The 18038-nt window shown below is 37.9% G+C and overlaps 1 protein-coding gene across 1 annotated transcript; it reads left to right on the top strand.

The window, feature by feature from the left end:
• The first annotated feature begins 315 nt into the window (after nt 1–315).
• On the top strand, nt 316–17362 carry LOC129244997 (coenzyme Q-binding protein COQ10, mitochondrial-like). The gene is made up of 5 exons (XM_054882937.1): nt 316–676; nt 749–973; nt 15370–16182; nt 16344–16445; nt 16512–17362. The coding sequence occupies exons 3-5, from the start codon at nt 16073–16075 to the stop codon at nt 16957–16959; spliced, it is 660 nt and encodes a 219-aa protein (XP_054738912.1). The 5' UTR covers nt 316–676; nt 749–973; nt 15370–16072; the 3' UTR covers nt 16960–17362.
• Nucleotides 17363–18038: the final 676 nt, after the last annotated feature.

The following is an 18038-nucleotide window of genomic DNA, read 5'->3' as shown; positions in this document are numbered from 1 at the left end:
TGAAGAAAAAATTTCTTCTAATAGCGATCACCCCTCGATAGGCAATGGCGAACCTTCTGCCATGAGAAAGAATTTGCCGTTTGGAATCGGTTCCTCCATTCGTGAAACAACATCAACCACGCACCACAAATAGGAGGAAGCACTTGGTCAAACACCAAAAAAAAGGGAATAAGCGCCAATTATATATATATATGTATATATATAACATTCATATATGCACAGGAGTATTTTTCTGTCTGCATAATACCAACAGCGAGTACTAATTCGATTATGAACATTTTTGGATAAATAGATTTATGCGCGTTATTATATTATAATAATAAACAGCTGGCCGAATTGATATTTTATATTATTATGCCTTTGAGTGCGCTTGGATTTCGAAGATAGCGATCTAAAGGTTAAATCCACGATAGGAGATTGTTGTTGTAATAGCAGCATAAACATTCCTCATACACATTCGGGGAGTGCTGCGGAAGTGACAGTCCTTGGCCGGATTTAAACCGGGCCATTCCAGTTACGTACAACAGACCGTCGTGGGAACGCCACGATAGAAGATCCTGACCGCTGGTTTATCAACGAAAAGAGGCAACTTAAACATGTGTGTATACTCCAACAAAAACAACTAAATAAATATTGTGAAGAGCGCAAATTACGATTAAGAAATCCGTCTTTAAAGGTTAGTAAATATTTGATAATGTGATACTGTTTCATTACTCTATATAAAATGCAAAAAATATAATATTTTCAGACACATTTGACTCAGCCTACTAGTGGAATTCTCTACAAGTGACAATTTGCCTTTCAATTTCAACTCAAACAAGCGCTCACAAGGCAAGAAGAACTCGCCCAATGGAATCCTTGGTGTGGAGCTGAGAACGAAAATTCGCAAGAGAGATATTACTTCTGAAACACTACGGTTGAAAAAGCATCTTAATTGCAATCAGTTTTCTAGCAGCCAGTATATTATTCTCAGGTAAGAATATTGTGGCTTTGGCATATTCAAAGTGCTGGAATCGCTAGACCAGTCGCCTCAATTTTGAAATTAAAAAGCATTTTATGTGGACATGCTAGTTATTTAAGCTACCTGACAGCATTTAAAAATTGTAACTATGAAATTAAGAAAAGTCGAAAAGTCCTAGTAATTTATTTATATAAATCTTATTTTGCGTGGGTATAGTGGCAAATAATTTCATCGGTTTAGTAAAATGTATTTTATGTTAAGTTCCTCATTTACATAAATATTAAGTTCAAAATTAAGTTAGTCAGATTTAAGGAAAAATATGTACAATGCAAAATAGTACAACGCGTTTGTCTTCGCCGGCGATTTGTTCGAACTGTACCGCTTATTCAGTTACGTTTTTATGTTTGTCTCTTGCTGTCAGGGTTACCATCGGGTCGCCTGGTTGCCACATAGGTCCCCTCAGACTTCACGTTCTGAAACGTACGGAAAGTCTTATCAGTCGTCCGATACGGTTTGTTGGCGGATTGGTTGTAGATATTATTATTATTTATTAAAACATAGTATAAAATACCATGCTTAATGCCTAAAGAAATAGAGTACAAGCAGCTTAGGCCATCGACTCTCTAATTTAATGTTAAGTAGTAGATACGTATGAAGTACGTGAAATATAATGATATTGGAACTAAAAAAATGTTTCGCGATGTCACAGATTTTAGAGTAAACGCTGGGTTCACAGAGCCAAAGTGTTTTAGCCTTAATCTCTCATCAAATTCACACTCGGCTAACTTTCTTAACGCGTCAGGATGTAACTTCTCTAGTGGTCTATAGCCTAGTAGGTTTTCATTCACTTCGCAATTCGCAGGATACCATCCCCTGGGTAGTGGATTCCAAGACATTGTTCGCGTATTTGGAGTTACCATTGCCTGTAACTTAATATACTGAGATGTTACATACGGACTAATATAACACTCATACGCGTTGTGGCTCATGGGAGTGGCTGGTCCAAACGTCCCTGGCCTTGATGTGACATTCTCTGCAGTGAATGTCTCTAATGGAATGGCCTTGGATGGTAGATTCCAAAAGACTTTATCTCCAGTGGGGGTTATAGAAGGGCCGAATCCGCAAATGTACTCATAAATTGGTTGCGGTATATTATAATCTTCTGCGCTTATTGCGGAAAGGGGGTCCATCAATGATTGTAAAATTGGACTTTTTAACACAAACTTCGCCTGATGCATTTGATAAGCTACGAGAAATTCTACCATAGCATGCTGAAAAATGGCGAAGGGCATACTTCGGGGTAGGCGCTGATCCTCTATACACAGCCTGTCATAGGTCTGTCTTACGAGCGGTATAAAACCGGCGCAATCAAAATTTTGCCCGAGGGTCTTCTTAACAGGCTTACTGCCTCTTCCGTTGCCTGTGTACAGCTGTTCGTCCTTTGGAGCTGTTTCTGTCGTGATCTTAGGTGCAGCGGGTGGTGCACGGCGGGCCGGACGTTTACTCATTGTTCTCGGCTGTTGTTGTGGCCTTGATCGTGCTTCTTCCTCGTTCTCGGCAATCTCGACTTGGTTCGCCCAGTTACTCTGGCCAAATTGCCTTTCATGTTGCCTTTGATTATATTCCGACATTCTATCGATGTCTCGTGGCCGCATTCTCCTGGGGGGTCGAGTTTGTGGGGGGTTTTCCCTGCCCATGTTTTGCGATATATATCGCTGATTGGTAGGTGGATTTCCACGCTGATTACGTTGATTTGAATTACTTGATGACGCCATTGTAGGCAGAATTTTAAATTCTAATTTTAGTCTAAAATCTCTCGTTTCCACGACAGTCGGTTCTACGTTACCGAAACGACCCGGATTTATATCCGGTCAAGGACTGTCACTCCAGCAGCATTCCCCGTATGTAAGTATGGGGAATGTTTATGCTGTTACAACAACAACAACAACAACAGCCTTAATCTCTCCAAAATTAAACATTCGTTGAGGAAATGCTCCGCTTATGCTAATCCGGAGCAGAAAGCACAGGAAGCAGGAGAACCTTCAGCGAGTAAATGCTTATGCGTTACGTTGGTGTGGCCAATCCTCAGGCGGGTAAAAATTGTTGATTGGTGACGGGTGGTATTACTAGGGTAAACTACCTTACTACGATCTGGGTTGATACTTTTATACTTGTGAATGAAACTGCGCCACTCGTATGTCCCATTTTGAATTTATATAGAGCGGTATGTGTTTCTTTAGGTCTTTTTTTATCTAAAGACGCAAACTGGAAGATCGGTGCTGCTTCAAAATAACTTGCAGTATGGTCGAGGAAACTCATTTCCAGTTATACCAGAATGACCAGGCACCCAGAGCAATTTAATTTTATTTCTGTACTAGCGAAAACCCGCCCGTTCCGCTGGTCGTCTTTAAAAAAATCTAGATTAATTAATTAAATTAATTTGTACATAGGTTTGTTAACATCAGCAAAAATCCAGATTATTTCCTCATACTTATTGTGTGGTTGACCTAGAAAACGATTCTGATTGATTCTGCAACAAGGACTGGAGATATGACTGACCCATAAATCCGGCCTCTGAATTAATCATCGGGTAACTTGATGGAATTTGATGAGGAATTTGAGAGAACAATTTGACAAAGTGGGTTGCCCTCCATATATTGATTAAATTCGAATTAGCACTTAATCGGTCGATAGTCAAGCTTGCATGTCCCATTACATGATAATGGTATGCATTGATCCGTGGTAATGTGCGTAAATGGATTACACTGACCATTCCACCACGTAAAACACCGTGTAAAACTCCTTCCATATACATCATGGGGTCAAGCTTATTTTGTAAAGTAAGGGGGAAGAGCGCAGAATCTTCAGAAGGCGTTTGATACCCCCAAGTCGAGTCCCCGAAAATAAATCCTTGTATCAAACCGACATGATACGACTGCTCCTATTTAGACAGACGTTCCCAGCGACCTTCGGGAATTTTAATTATTGGATTTCTCGTTGACCAAAGGGATGACGCAGGTTTCTATTCCTTGAGAATGTCTGAGACATCACTAGGAATAAATATAGTTTAACATTCTATATAAATATAATCTATCTCTCTTAAACACTCTTCACATTTGATATGAGAGTGATAATATCCTAAGCTTAATTGTTTTGTATGACTCATAAAAGCATTCATCAAACCAACTAACAAACAATTTTGGAACATGAAGTCATAATTCCTATCTCCAAGATCTGAAAGTGTATTTGTTGTTGATATCATACGTGTCAATGCTGTAGGGTTTTGAGCCGGGTACCCTCCACTACTTTGCCTGGAACAATTAAACCGATGTAAAGCGGACCCGATACGTTTAAAGCCTGCTGTTGACCCGGACCAGTCTTCCCCTGTTAATGCCTGTACATTATTTAAAATAGATTCTGCTAGATGACTACCTGGTTCAACAAACCAACCTATTACATTTCGTAATTTAGCAGCTCGTTTAATTATCGGCATTTTGGTTTCTCTCTCCCATGACTGTAAGATGCTTGTTGACTCGATTGTAGAGGATCCCATATACGGAATGCATGTTCCACGCTCAGCCCAGATGTTATCTATTCCCGTTGGAATCAAAGTTGAGATGAACATTGATCTTGGGGAAAAATGGGTGACAATCTTCACATTTACTATATGCACATTTTGCTCGATTGAATAGTTCTAAAGGGTGAGGTATAGTTGCTCCATGGACAGTTTCACCCCATGATTGAACCCGAAGTCTATCAGCTTGAGTTGCTGAACATGTCCAAATGGGAATTCCTGAAGATGCTCCACGATTAAATCGCAATAATCTGCTAAGACTATGGATTTCACTGTCTATCACGATATTGTCATATTTGATTGTTAAACTATCTTTGAATTGATTCCTGATTGTTTTTGAATTTTGAAATAATTCAATTAGAGAATCTGTAATTCCGAAGTAAGTAGCAGCTCTATATTCACTTAGAAACCGCGGGAATAAAGGCTTAATTTCTTGTAAATGATTAAGGAATGAAGTTTCAAATTGAGATTGATGATTTATTGCATGTTTAATAACGGAGTTCCCTATTTTATCCAGTCCTCTTGTTAGTGATTTTTTAATTTCATCTTTAATCATCGTGTTTGCATCTAAGCCTCGAGGTATGTTTAATGATAATGGATCTTCTAATAATTTGGTTATATCAGTATCTCGTCTCAAGGCAATTGCTGGATTACCCATGTTAATGATTATTTTCTTTCTTTTATCATCTGTTGTATTATCATGGACGCACTTCAAAAATGATAAACTCTCGGTTATAGGATCTGGAAATCCTCGCACAAGGAACCTACTTAATGATATTCCTGAAACTCCTCCCAATGAAGGATCAAGATATAAAGAAGAAATTAAATATCCCAGAGATTGGAATTCGGATTTTCTCCATGTTGGCTGGTATCCATAGGCAGTTGATCGTATAGCTGGATTATGAATTTCAACTATTTGACGTGCAAGGTGTCCAATAAAGTTATAATGGTAAATTGAGTTGGTAGGTGATAGAGAGTAATGTGCAACTGTTAAGGCATTACTAGAGACAAACGACAAGGTATTTGCTAGAGTAGGTAGTTGATCATTTGTTACGCATGTTACACGAGACCATCTCTTTGTTTCTAAATTCCTGATGTTGCCCCTAAAAACGCATGTCTTACCATAAACTAAAAAGTCTGCGCTTTGTACGGTCTCGTCTTGATTAATAATGAATCCCAATTTAGATGTTCCTTGGGTGATTCGTTGAAATAGTAACTGATTATTTAAGATAATGTCTTGTATGTGTTGTTGTTGGTCTGAGTAAGTTCTATGCGGTCTTAATTTATATTGAGTACAAATAACCTGGTTATCCCCCTGAGCTAATACTTTTACTCTGGTATTGACAGAATTAGACTCTCTTTGGATGACCAATAAGTTGTTAAGGCGTCTGGCCACCCTGGCGGACCAAAAAATGCACTTTTTTTTTTTTTAATTAATAAATTCGAAGCTATGGGCCGGAATATTTTTATTTTTTAACTCAATATCATACAGGGTTTCAAGAATAACATTGTGAACTTTTATTTGAAAATATTAAAAAATGGCGCCGTGATGTTGGTTGCCGCGGAGGTCCTCCACACGATACGCGCGGTCCTTGTCCCACCTGGTCCTCGGTTATGGTACATCTGAAAAAAAAAAAAAAATTCCGGTTATTCTGAAGTAGTGTGACTACAATGTAGCGTAGCCTTTTTTTTTCGACGATTAGAAAAATTATGGTGAGCCGAAAAAAAAAAATTTTAATTTTTTACCGACATTTTTCAAACAAAAACATTAATAAAAAAAAAACTAATCAAGTTATCAAAAAACTTCTACGTAACATTGTAGATAATGTATCTAAGAATATTCAGTAAAAATTTGAAAGCAATCAGAAGGATAGTTTCCGAGATCTCGAAGGTACCAGGTCAAAAAATGTAGTTTCGAGATAATCGCAAAAGAAAGTAACCGTGCAGTTATTCAGCTGACGGCGCGATTTCGGCGAGTCTTACCTTTAATCAGCGATCCCTGGACCATAGACGACTCCTTCGGCAGCTGATTGAGAGTCTTGGGCCCTTTTTTGACTATCCCTTCGTGCTGTTCTTGCTTTCTTAGAATAATTTTGAGCGCGAGTTTCCGCTGTAGCGCAGCGCTCATCGTCTACTGTAGTGCAGAAACTGTAGCTGCGATCTCCGACGGTTAGGTTTAGAACATTCATCATCAGAAGAACACTCTTATACCCATCGTTGAAAGTACTGGTAGCAATGTACGTGGCAATTTGGATGATATTTGCACCGCTGGAATTCGTTTTTGGAGCCATTGACCAGATGACGGAGTTAACGCTTTCATTATTATTCTGCGTGAAGCCTCCTTCGCACCGTTCTAACAAATCATCTGCAGTGAGGTCCTCATAAATAGGTCGAATGGCATCTTGGACTATTTGAGGTAGTGCATTCTTATGCTCATATTCGTCTAAATTGCCCATCGATTTCGATATTTGCCAAGGGCACCACGAATCAATTCCCGGAGGACAATTGTCATGCTGCGGATTTTCATCGGTCGAGATCTTGTGCATGAATGTCGCCCAAATCGCCTTCTTCATTTCGTCTTTTGAATGGGAGAATCTTCGAATAGCGAGACCGTAATATACTGTTAGCTCGTTGATTAACTTGTCGGTTAGCTTTCCTTTGCCACCAAGACCCCTTTTTTCTTTTTTTAATTTCCGAAGTCGTGTGCCCATTCTTTTCTGCACATGACCTATGCATTCTTTTTTCACCACTTTTTCTTTGTATGGATCGGCGTCAACGATTCCTTTATACGTTTTTGAATCTCCATCTCCAATGTAATTTGCGTAACGAACATTATATTTCTCCATCGACCTCGAAAATATTTCCACTATGCTGTCGACTTCCATTTTTCCAGCGGACCCTTCATGATTGGCGGCACATTCTTCATTATGATCTTCTTTCCACAGCTCGAATTCAATGGTGCCAAGATTTTTACTCCAATACTCACAAGCTTTGCAATAAGAAGATTTAATTATTACATCGATCACTTTCCCTGAGTAGTATCCAATAATCGTCGATACGCCATAACGCGAAGAGAAACCGCGTTTGCGCCAAGTTCCATCGCCAGAAACAGTCAGCCCTGGACCTTTTCCCATCTCTGCTGTTAATTTTTGTTCTTCTTTCACAGCATTTTCCATCGATATTTTGCATACACTTTCTGCAGCGGTGTGAATTTGTTTGACAACGGTGTCGTAAAACGAGTGATATACCGCTTTCGGTAAATCCATGATGCCACAAAATTTAGCGATTCCTTTCTGGCCAATTCCCAATAATCTGAACGCAAATACGATTCGTCGATTTATGTCGTACGCCCTGTGATTAATGAGAGGACTTGAATCGACTATGGTTGGTTCACACAAGTCACACGACACCACTAACTTAAAACCGAGTCCACGGATACTCGTTTCCGAAAATGTAATGTCACCGTTGCACTTTTTGCACTTCACAACGTTACTAATCGCAGAAAAAACGGTCACAAAGTTAATGATACGGTATCCGAAATTCGCACTAACCGGTACGTCGGTTTCTTCACTGGGCTTTAATTTTTTTGCCGATCGACTCGTACTCGCCGTTTCCTGCTCCATTTCGTATCGATTGGCCGGGTGGTGGTGACTTTTAACACTGCTCGATCGACGTCTTCGACTCCTCGAACCCTTTTCGTCGATATAATGTCGAGACGCTGGGTTTTCTTCCATTTTTCGTGACATTTTTGTGAGAATATTTTGACGTGCTTCTGCGTTGCTCGTCGAACACTAACTGACGCTAGTGAAACTTGAAATAACGGACCTAAATTTAGGGTCCGAATATAGTGAATTCAACTACTCCAGGTAACACAGTAAATGATTTATCATATAAAAGGACACAATACGACAGCGGCATGACCGAACCCGTGCGAGTTTTGAAAAAGGGTCGGACCGCACTGCCGTAGTGGCTCAACCTTCCTGTCTAAAAATGCCTGTAACTTGGCCAATTTTTGGTGTTTCGATACGTAACAGGTCTTCAAATGTTCGTTACAGTTCAGGGTTTATTAAAAAAAAATAAAAAAAAAAATCAAAAATCAAAAATTCCAGGGTGGCCAGATGCCTTAACGCTCCATCCCTTCTGCCTTAATCCCTCTAAACCCCCTTGTTGACCTTGCCAACAGACTCGAGTTGAGGTCGTATTGACTAAATTACCATTGTGATCGATACTCATGATGTCCCCTCTATTATTATAATAAATCCACGATTGTTCGAAAATCTCGTGTGTGCGTGTTAATAATTTGGGATATCTAAGGAATTCTCCCATTACTTTGAATACAGGATCAGTTGATTCCTTACGTTGGTGGTTGTTCCATTTGGTATAATCTATATGATTTGCTATAGTGATTTGATTATAGTCAGTTCCACCCTGTCCGGCTGAGCTCTCTATCATTTTGGACATGACAGTCATCTGCCATTGTTAGTCCCTTAAACAAGGGTACGAAATGATTCTTTATCAGATACTCAGTCATTACGAAGTAATCCCTTATCTCCCACGACATGAGAGCAAAAAAACGACCTACAGTTTTAAGTTCTCTTTCTTTTGCCTTGAGTCCGATTATTAAGTGATCCTCATCAATTCCAAAATCATTAACTCGTTGAAGGAACTTTGGCCATTCCGTTGCTGGTTCTTGAAGGAGTGAAGATAAAACCATCTTAGATGGTATGTGAGGATGTTGAGATTTTTTAAGGAAAGCCCTCAATTCACTCCTTGTGATCAACGGCGGCGCATGGAATGTTGACGGCAACGTATTGTGGAGTTTGGCATAATTGGCATTAAACATTGTTGCAGCTTTGCTGATCGTGCAGAACTGCAGTCGTTGACTTTGTCTGACTAGTCGTTGACTAGTTTGAAGGCCGTCCTCGGTTTTCCTCAAAGTGTCGATGACAGCTCGTATCGAGATTTGTTGTTTATTCTCTTTGCATTTTTGATGAACCTTGAAGACGACGAGACCGATGATTAGAGTGACAAGAGATGCTGCAAACATCATAGGCCATATTGACAGTTTTTTTCCGATGTTTCCAATATATTGAAGATTCTCAAAGTTCAGCCTCTGAAGATAGGGCATGCTTAAAATCTCTCGGTGGCCAGTTATGTTTAGGGTTGCCGATATTGCTGGGCCTGGATGACGCCTGAGTATGTTTTTGGTATTTTCAAAGAGAGACCCATTCACGTAGATTTCCTCATCAAACGTCAGCAAGTGTGTGCCGTGGATGACTCTATCCGTGTTGCTATTCATCTGTATTGTAGCTGTAGCTTCGTTGATAACGATGATACCATCGTCAATTACCATCAGCGGCTGGGACGAGTCTTACAGTGTGCTATACCTCCAGAATGTAGTTGCTGCGCACAAGTTGTTGATTTCAGCTGTTTGCAGAATGTAGAGGTGAGAGTAGCGGTGCAGTTTCCAATTGCTAAGATATTGTTACTACAATCTGCGACGTTGTTATTTTCTTCGAGGTCAAGTATCGTTCCATTATGTTGAACGGGGAATATGGTTATTTTCGTACATATTACGCTAGGATTTGGGTACTTGATAAGAAAGTGTACAAAATTATGATCTAAAAAGACTTTTACATAGGCTATTGCAGTTAAATCTGTTATAGTTAAATTTGTAGAGTGCTCATTTAGAATTTGACTTAGGTCATTAGAGTCAAGAATTGTTGGGTTTATAATTTGAATCTTTGCGAGTGTAATAGACAACATTAATGTTTCGAGTTCAGAGATTATAATTCTATTTCTTGTGAGCAATGCTTGATAGAGGTTTCCTGTATCGATCTGTTTCTCTTTTGCAAATCTAATTATTTTATTTACGGATTCTGTTAAGTTATTAATTTTTTCTTGTACTTTTGTATTTATAACTGCCTGTTGTTCAATTGAGTCAGTTAGTTTTTGCTGGTGAAATTTCAGATTTTCGAAGTCATCAAAGTCAGGAGTTCCTGCTACTATCTTTAAAGCTGTTCCTAAAATATTTATACTCCTAGCTTGCCTATGGTGAATATTAACCGTTTCTAGCAGTGTCCTAATATGACCTAAATCTGATTCAAGAATTTGTCTCATATGAGACTGTGGGAAATGTTTCATAAGTGAATTAGTTTCCTCGGCAATTTCCGAGTACATTATGAGATTAGAAGAATGTCTTAAAATTTTAAAATTTTCCCAAATAACTACGTTTCCGTCCATGATGGGAATATAGTCCGAGTTCGAGTAATTGATAATCTTTCCAGCTGCTGCTGCTACTAGAAGTAGAAGGCGAAGAATCCGAACCCTAGTAAAGATAAGATACAGAGCAGAATAAGTACTGGAAGGATAATTATTTTTTTCTTATCTTATGTTATCCTTGTGTACCTCCCTCCCCTTTATAAGAACCGTTGACCCCAAATCGGCTTCCACAATAACTTCCTCAAACAAAGGAGTTAGCTTGTTACCAAGTCTTTTATTTAATTTCATAAGTACCTTGTCGCCTATTTGAAAAGTTCTATTTCTTCTGTCCGCGTTTTGTCTTTTCAGTAGCAGATCTTGCGCTTTAGATATTTTTTCTCTTATTTCTGCTTCGAATTCTGGTGGGGATGCATGAATTATTTCGATTGGTTTTTTATTAACGACTGAGTGAATTGATTTATTGTATTCTATTGTTGCCTGAAGTATAATATCAGTAGTGTCATTTAATTGTTTTTCTAATTTCAAGCATCTGGCAATTTCTGCAAGAGTACTGTGAAATCTTTCTACCTGTCCATTTGAAGTACTATGTAGTGGTGGCGAATTTACAATATCAACATTAAACCGGTTTTTTAAAAGAGACCTTATTGTTCCTGAATTCAGTGATGGTTCGTTATCGCAGTAGATAATTTTAGTATTAGGGTAGAAATTCATGAGCTGTAAGATGGGGGACTCAATATCTATTATCGTTCTGGAAGCTATGGGCTGAACAATGGCAAATTTAGAAAATTTATCAATACAGGTTAGAAAATACTTTTTATCTGTAGAAAAAATGTCAATATGGAGAATTTCTCCTACTTGATTAGGGACTGGCGTTTCGCCAATGTACTGTTTTTGTGGGTGTCGGTCATATTTTCCTTTGCTGCAAGTCTTACAATTTGCAACTACTTCGTTCGTAGTCTTGGAGAATTTGTTTTATATTCTCTTGCGCTGCTCTATGTGCTCTGCCATGTTCTGCGACTATGATTTCTTTTTGCTCATTCCTATCATGAACATCGATGACCAATTTATTTGAGTGACAAAATTTGGTTGAAGGGAAAGTCTCAACTAGCTTGTTTTGTATAAATGCTAATATAGTATCGGCAGGTCGCATTTGATTGCATTCATTACTTCTTTTTTAACCGCATCACACACTTTCTCTATTAAGTTTTCTCTATTCGAAAAGTGTATGATATGTCTTGTTTTTTGTCCGAACATAATAATAATTTTTTCAGAAGCTATAGTGCTTTCTTCAATAATTATTTGGTTCCTGAAACAATTAATCGGTTTTTCAGTAGACTCGATAGTGTATGTCAATGACAACTCACTATGCATAGTGGCTAAGTCTGATGGAGCATCTTCTTCGAGAGCGTAAAGGTTTTGTCTTGATAGAGCATCGGCGACAAAATTTTCTTTACCGGGCTTGTAGAAAATTTGAGCGTTGTGCTCATCGATAAAGGATTTCCATCTCTTAATTTTTGCATTAGTGTTTTTGTCTGAGACTGCAAATGTTAGTGGCTGATGATCGGTATAAATACTTAAATTTTTTACACCGTACAAATAGTTTCTTAGGGATTTTAGGGCCCACACTATTGCAAGTAGCTCACGTTCATTTGTGGCGAAATTTAAATCGTTGTCTCTTAAAGTCCTGGAAATCATGGTTATCGGCTTCTTGTTTTGTGACAAAACGGCGCCTAAGCCAGAGGACGAAGCATCTGTCGTCAAATCGAATGGCTTCTGGTAATCAGGGTATAGGAGCATTACATCTTCGGAGCTTAAGATATTCTTTAATTTCTCGAAGGTGGCTATCTGCTTTTCATCAAGGTTAACAGGAATTTTTTTCGATTGTCCTGCACTTGTTTTACCATTATCACCCTTTAGCATGTCTGTCAATGGTTTGGCTATAGATGCAAAATTTTTTATAAAGCATCTGTAGTAGCTCGCTAGACCAAGGAATGATCTAACTTGGAACAGGTTGGTAGGCTGTTGAAATTTGCTAAGTGCTTCAACTTTGCTGGGATTAGTTGTTATACCGCCACGGGAGACCACAAATCCAAGATACTCGACCTTTTCTTTAAAAAAGTGAGATTTTTCCCGTGATACCCTCATGTTAGCGTTATACAATTTATCTAGTACCCAGGCGATGTGTTGAACATGATTTTGCATATTTTCAGAGAATATGATCACGTCATCCACGTAGACGTAGCATGACTTCCCAATCTGTTCTCTAAGTACGTCGTCAATTGCTCGTTGGAAAATTCCGGGGGCATTCTTCAAACCAAAGGGAAGTCTGCAAAATTCATACTTCCCATTTCCTACAGAAAATGCAGTTTTTTCTCTATCTTTTTCTGCAAGAAGTATTTGATGAAATCCTGATTTCAGATCGAGTGTCGTGAAATATTTGGCTTTACCAAGGTTTGAGAGAATAGCTACAATGTTTGGTATAGGGTATTTGTCATCAACAGTTTTTGAATTAAGTTTCCTAAAGTCAATTACAAGGCGTTTTTTCCTATTTCCTTGTTCGTCTAGACCCTTTTTATCTACTACCCACACCGGATTATTATACGGTGAATTAGATGGTCTGATAATATTGTTTCTCAGCATGTCATTAGTTTCGTTATTGACAAACTCTGATACTCCTAATGGGTATGGGTAAAGTCTAGAGAACACTGCTTTTTCGTCTTCTGTTCGAATTGTAGCGATAATATTTGTGTTGTTAGGAAGAGATTCGTTAGGGTCAGCGAAAACATTTATTTTTTCTTGTAACATTTTCTTAAATTCTTTTTCAATTTCTTGCGGAACTTTAATATTTTCTACTTCGGTAAAGTTAACATTTGGGCTTTTTTTATATTGAATTATTTCAGATCCATTTATTGTTTTTAAGACGTTATTTTTCAAATCTAGATTTGCGTTAATTTTTTTTAAAAAATCAAGTCCTATTATTCCATCAAAGCTTGATAAGCTGGGAAGTAAAAAAAATGTGGTTGTTGTATTAAAAAGGTGCATAAGACATTTCTCTTGAACGGCGTTAAAGCCATGAAGTGACTTAACTAAAAATTTTTCTTTAACTTTAGTTACATTTTTAAGTTCCGGGATTGGTTTTATATAGTTTTTTGAAGCGCCTGTGTCTATAAGTAATTTAATCTGTCTACCTGTTATCGTTCGCTCTACAAACGGTAACAGGGAGCAATTTCTAAAAAATTGACCTCTTGAATCTGATCCTCATCTTCCAAATCTGATACCTCAGCCTCCGCTACTGCTTGGTACTCTTGTTCCGATTGACCTTCAGAATTTTCATCTTGTGAGAGATGATTAATTCTCTGTTGTTTGGGACCGGTAGTTCTAGCTGTTCCACTACTTGCTCTTTTTGGCACCTGATTTTGGTAGGAACCACCTTGGTTTGGGTATTGAGTTGTTTGCCTAAACCGAGATGAAGTGTCAACGTCCATAGGTTGTGGTGGTTCTTGTTTTATATTCGGGCTATTGTTTGTAAAATGGAGTTTTTACTTGGTTTGGGGTACTTTCTACAGTGGGCTGCATTTGCTGTCTCTGTTCCTGACGCTGAGCTCTTTCTTCATTATTCCTAGCAAAACTACTAGCGAATTGGAAGCGTTCATGATTAGATTCAACTTCCTGTGCAAGTGCCAGTGCTGATGGCAAATCTTTTAGCCTTGCTGAAAATAGAATGTCACTGAGAGATTTCTTTGTGCCTGAAATGAAGACTCTCAATGCATCTGCTCTGTATTTTTCGTTTAGAGAAGCAGCCAAAGTAGAATCGTAAGTCATAATTGTTTTGTTTATGAGTAATGTTAATTTCTTTTCAATTTCCTCATAATATTGGGTTATTGTCAGGGTTCCCTGACGTAGAACGGACAACTCTTGCTCGATTATATAGATGGGGCGTTTATCGGCGTATGTAAAGTCAAGTCTATTGATAATTGCTTTAAAATTTAGTGGAGTGTCGTATGACGACAATACCATATCAGCAGGGCGTTTGATTTTATTCCTAATTATACCCAGCGCCTGATAATGCTTTGAGCTTCCTACATAATTTTTAAAGATTTTATATGCAGTGTGTGCGGCTTTCCGCCACGAAACATAAGTCTCGATTTTTCCCTCAAAGTCTGGTACTGATTTTATTATGTCCAGTGTTTCGTCACATTTAATACCTACAATAATTTCTGCATCTTTAAACACTTCAACCTCGGGTACGGACACTGTTGCGTTTCTAAACTCGTTTCTCATTTCCTCCATTTTTCTTTCAAATAATTGCGCTTGATTTTCTAATGCACTGTTTACTGCATACTCGAGCAGCGCTTTCAGATTTTCTTCACTCACTGCCATTTTATTTTTTGTTTGTTCCAGCACTAGTTTGTTTTTTATATCTTTTATTAGTTCCTCTAGTTCTAGGTCATATACCTCTTCTTTACTCATAAGATTTTCAATTTAATTCAAAAATTTTCCGTCGCAAAGACACTTTACAAACACTTTTTGTTTAAATTTTTGTATTTATTTACTTTAAATAAGCACTCTACTCACATTTCTTTAAAACTATGGTTTTTATATGTTATTGTAGCTCTCCTTTTTCGTCTGTTTATCCCGTCTGCAAGTCCAACGATGTCGATCCAACGATGTTGGCTCCTTGCTTGAGATTTCTTTGATGAGCAGGTTCTGCCAGTTGGGCGCCAGTTAATAATTAATATACTCGGACTGTTCACTTGTGATCTCTGCACGAAGTTAAATCAGCGAAATAGAATTATTACTTGTTCGTTTATTGGTCAAATCCGTACTCTAATATAAATGACAAAATATTCTTAACATAAGCTAGCCCTGACCTATAATCGCTGTGTCAGCGATTATGCTGAATGGATTATGTTTCAACGTCGCGACGGTGCATGGAATGTTGACGGCAACGTATTGTGGAGTTTGGCATAATTGGCATTAAACATTGTTGCAGCTTTGCTGATCGTGCAGAACTGCAGTCGTTGACTTTGTCTGACCGGATGTGTTAACTTATACACGCTTTAAAATTCACTTCACAGAAACTACTGTGAAACCGGCAGAAATATTTCCTTCACTGACATCATAACCTCATTGAAAAAAATGTAATCAGTTGTCATGATTCATTATTGAATTATGCTCAGTTGTAACTTGACTTGAATACGGAGAACACGAAAATAAAAATTTTAAATAATAATAAATAATAAATTTTCAAAGCACAAAACAAAAAAAAACAATTCGTGTGTTATTGTTTCAATAGTGTGAATAGTGAATTCCAGATGGGCAGATCGTTGACACGTAGCTGTGGAATTTTTTGTGGCGTAATGTTCAAGAACGCAAAATTGTTGCTGGCAAATAGGCAACTTATCGGTTGCACCTACACACAATTGTAAGTATTACTTATTTCATACAAAAATCTAATTTCAATGAAAATTATATAACCCCCCTACCAAAGCATATCGTACCAGTTCGAATGTGTCTACATGAACTCGATATGGAAATCGCAATTCGCAACTTAATTTTTTCAAGTTTGTTTACTTCTCTTTGTAGCACAGCTGCCGGCAGAAACGTGAACTGTCCTCAACGAGACTTCTTCACTTTTAGTGATCTTACAAACAAGAATCGGGAATATGCCAAAAAGGAGTTAATTGGGTAGGCGTGCAAATGTGTATTGCATCCGCTATTACTCACTTAAGTTGGCGTTTCGCAAATTTGCAGATACTCGATGCAAGAAATGTATGATGTGGTCGCCGACGTATCGAACTATTATAAGTTTGTGCCATACGTGAAAAAATCACTCGTACACAGTAAGCGTAATGACGGCTTCAAGGCTGACTTAATTGTCGGTTTCCCACCGCTGAACGAAAGTTATACATCAAACGTTTCGCTTCAAAATCCTGTGCTGGTAAAATCTGTATGCATAGATGGAAGATTATTCAACTATTTGCGTAACAATTGGCGATTTAGTCCCGCTCTGAAGGATATTCCACAATCTTGTGTTGTCGATTTCAAAGTAACTTTCGAATACAAAGCAATATTGCTGTGCAATATTGCTATGTATCAACGGTTTGAATTCGAAAGTTACTTTGAAATCGACAACACAAGATTGTGGAATATCTTTCAGACCGGGACTAAATCGCCAATCGTTACGCAAATAGTTGAATAATCTTCCATCTGTGCATACAGATTTTACCAGCACAGGATTTTGAAGCGAAACGTTTGATGTATAACTTTCGTTCAGTGGTGGGAAACCGACAATTAGGTCAGCCTTGAAGCCGTCATTACGCTTACTGTGTACGAGTGATTTTTTCACGTATGGCACAAACTTATAATACAGTAGAATTCCAATTATCCGGATCAATTGGGACCAGACTCGATCCGGATAATCGGAAATCCGGATAATCGGATTTGACCAAAAAAGCTATATATATAGGGAAATAAAGCATTAATAAGAACATTAAAATCACTTTACTTATTAAGCAATGAAGCAAGTAAGATTAAATATGTAACTTTATTGAAAAAATAATTTTATTTTAACATTTTTGTCAATGTAAGTGTATTAATGAACAAACTCGCTTTACTTAATCATAACTTAATAGAATAAAAGAACTTACTCACTTTACTTCATTTAACTTTAGATATTAAAGAAAATAATTTTATTTAAACATTTCTGTCAATGTACGCTGTTTTAATGAAGAAACTCGCTTTTTAGCAGCTAGATCTTTCAAGCGCTTGACGACAAGAAGGTCTACATGGTCGCATTCAGATTGTCGTTCCATCCAATTTAAGGCAGTCTCAAAACAAGCAAACGCCTCACTTGCAGAAGGTCCAGATTCTAATTCAAATGTAGAATCATTGTCATCTTCTGTGTCCACTGGGTATGATTCTTCTTTTGTACTCTGAATAATTTCATCGTCACTCAATAATTGGAACCCAGGATCTATTGAATCAGAATGTAACCAATCTTCGATATCCTCTACATTGCACTCGGAACAGCCTGGAACTTTTGTAATCATATTCTGCAGGTTTTCCGTAGACATTGAATCAGTATCTTTATCACTTTCCTCGTTGTTCTTCAATTCTGCATTTTCTTTTTCTTCCTGTATTTGTTGTTGTGTTGAAATTCCATTTATTTTATTCCAAGCCCTCTTCAAAGTTATCGCCTTTACGGAAGTCCATGCATCAGCTATCATGTAGCAGCAATCTTTTATGTTAATGTTTTTATGATATATTAGAGTCCTTCTT

Source organism: Anastrepha obliqua, chromosome 4, assembly GCF_027943255.1.
Source record: "Anastrepha obliqua isolate idAnaObli1 chromosome 4, idAnaObli1_1.0, whole genome shotgun sequence".
In the NCBI taxonomy this organism is placed as follows: domain Eukaryota; kingdom Metazoa; phylum Arthropoda; class Insecta; order Diptera; family Tephritidae; genus Anastrepha; species Anastrepha obliqua.
The sequence above is the reverse complement of the archived record's forward strand: the minus strand, read 5'-3'. Positions and strand labels throughout refer to the sequence as shown.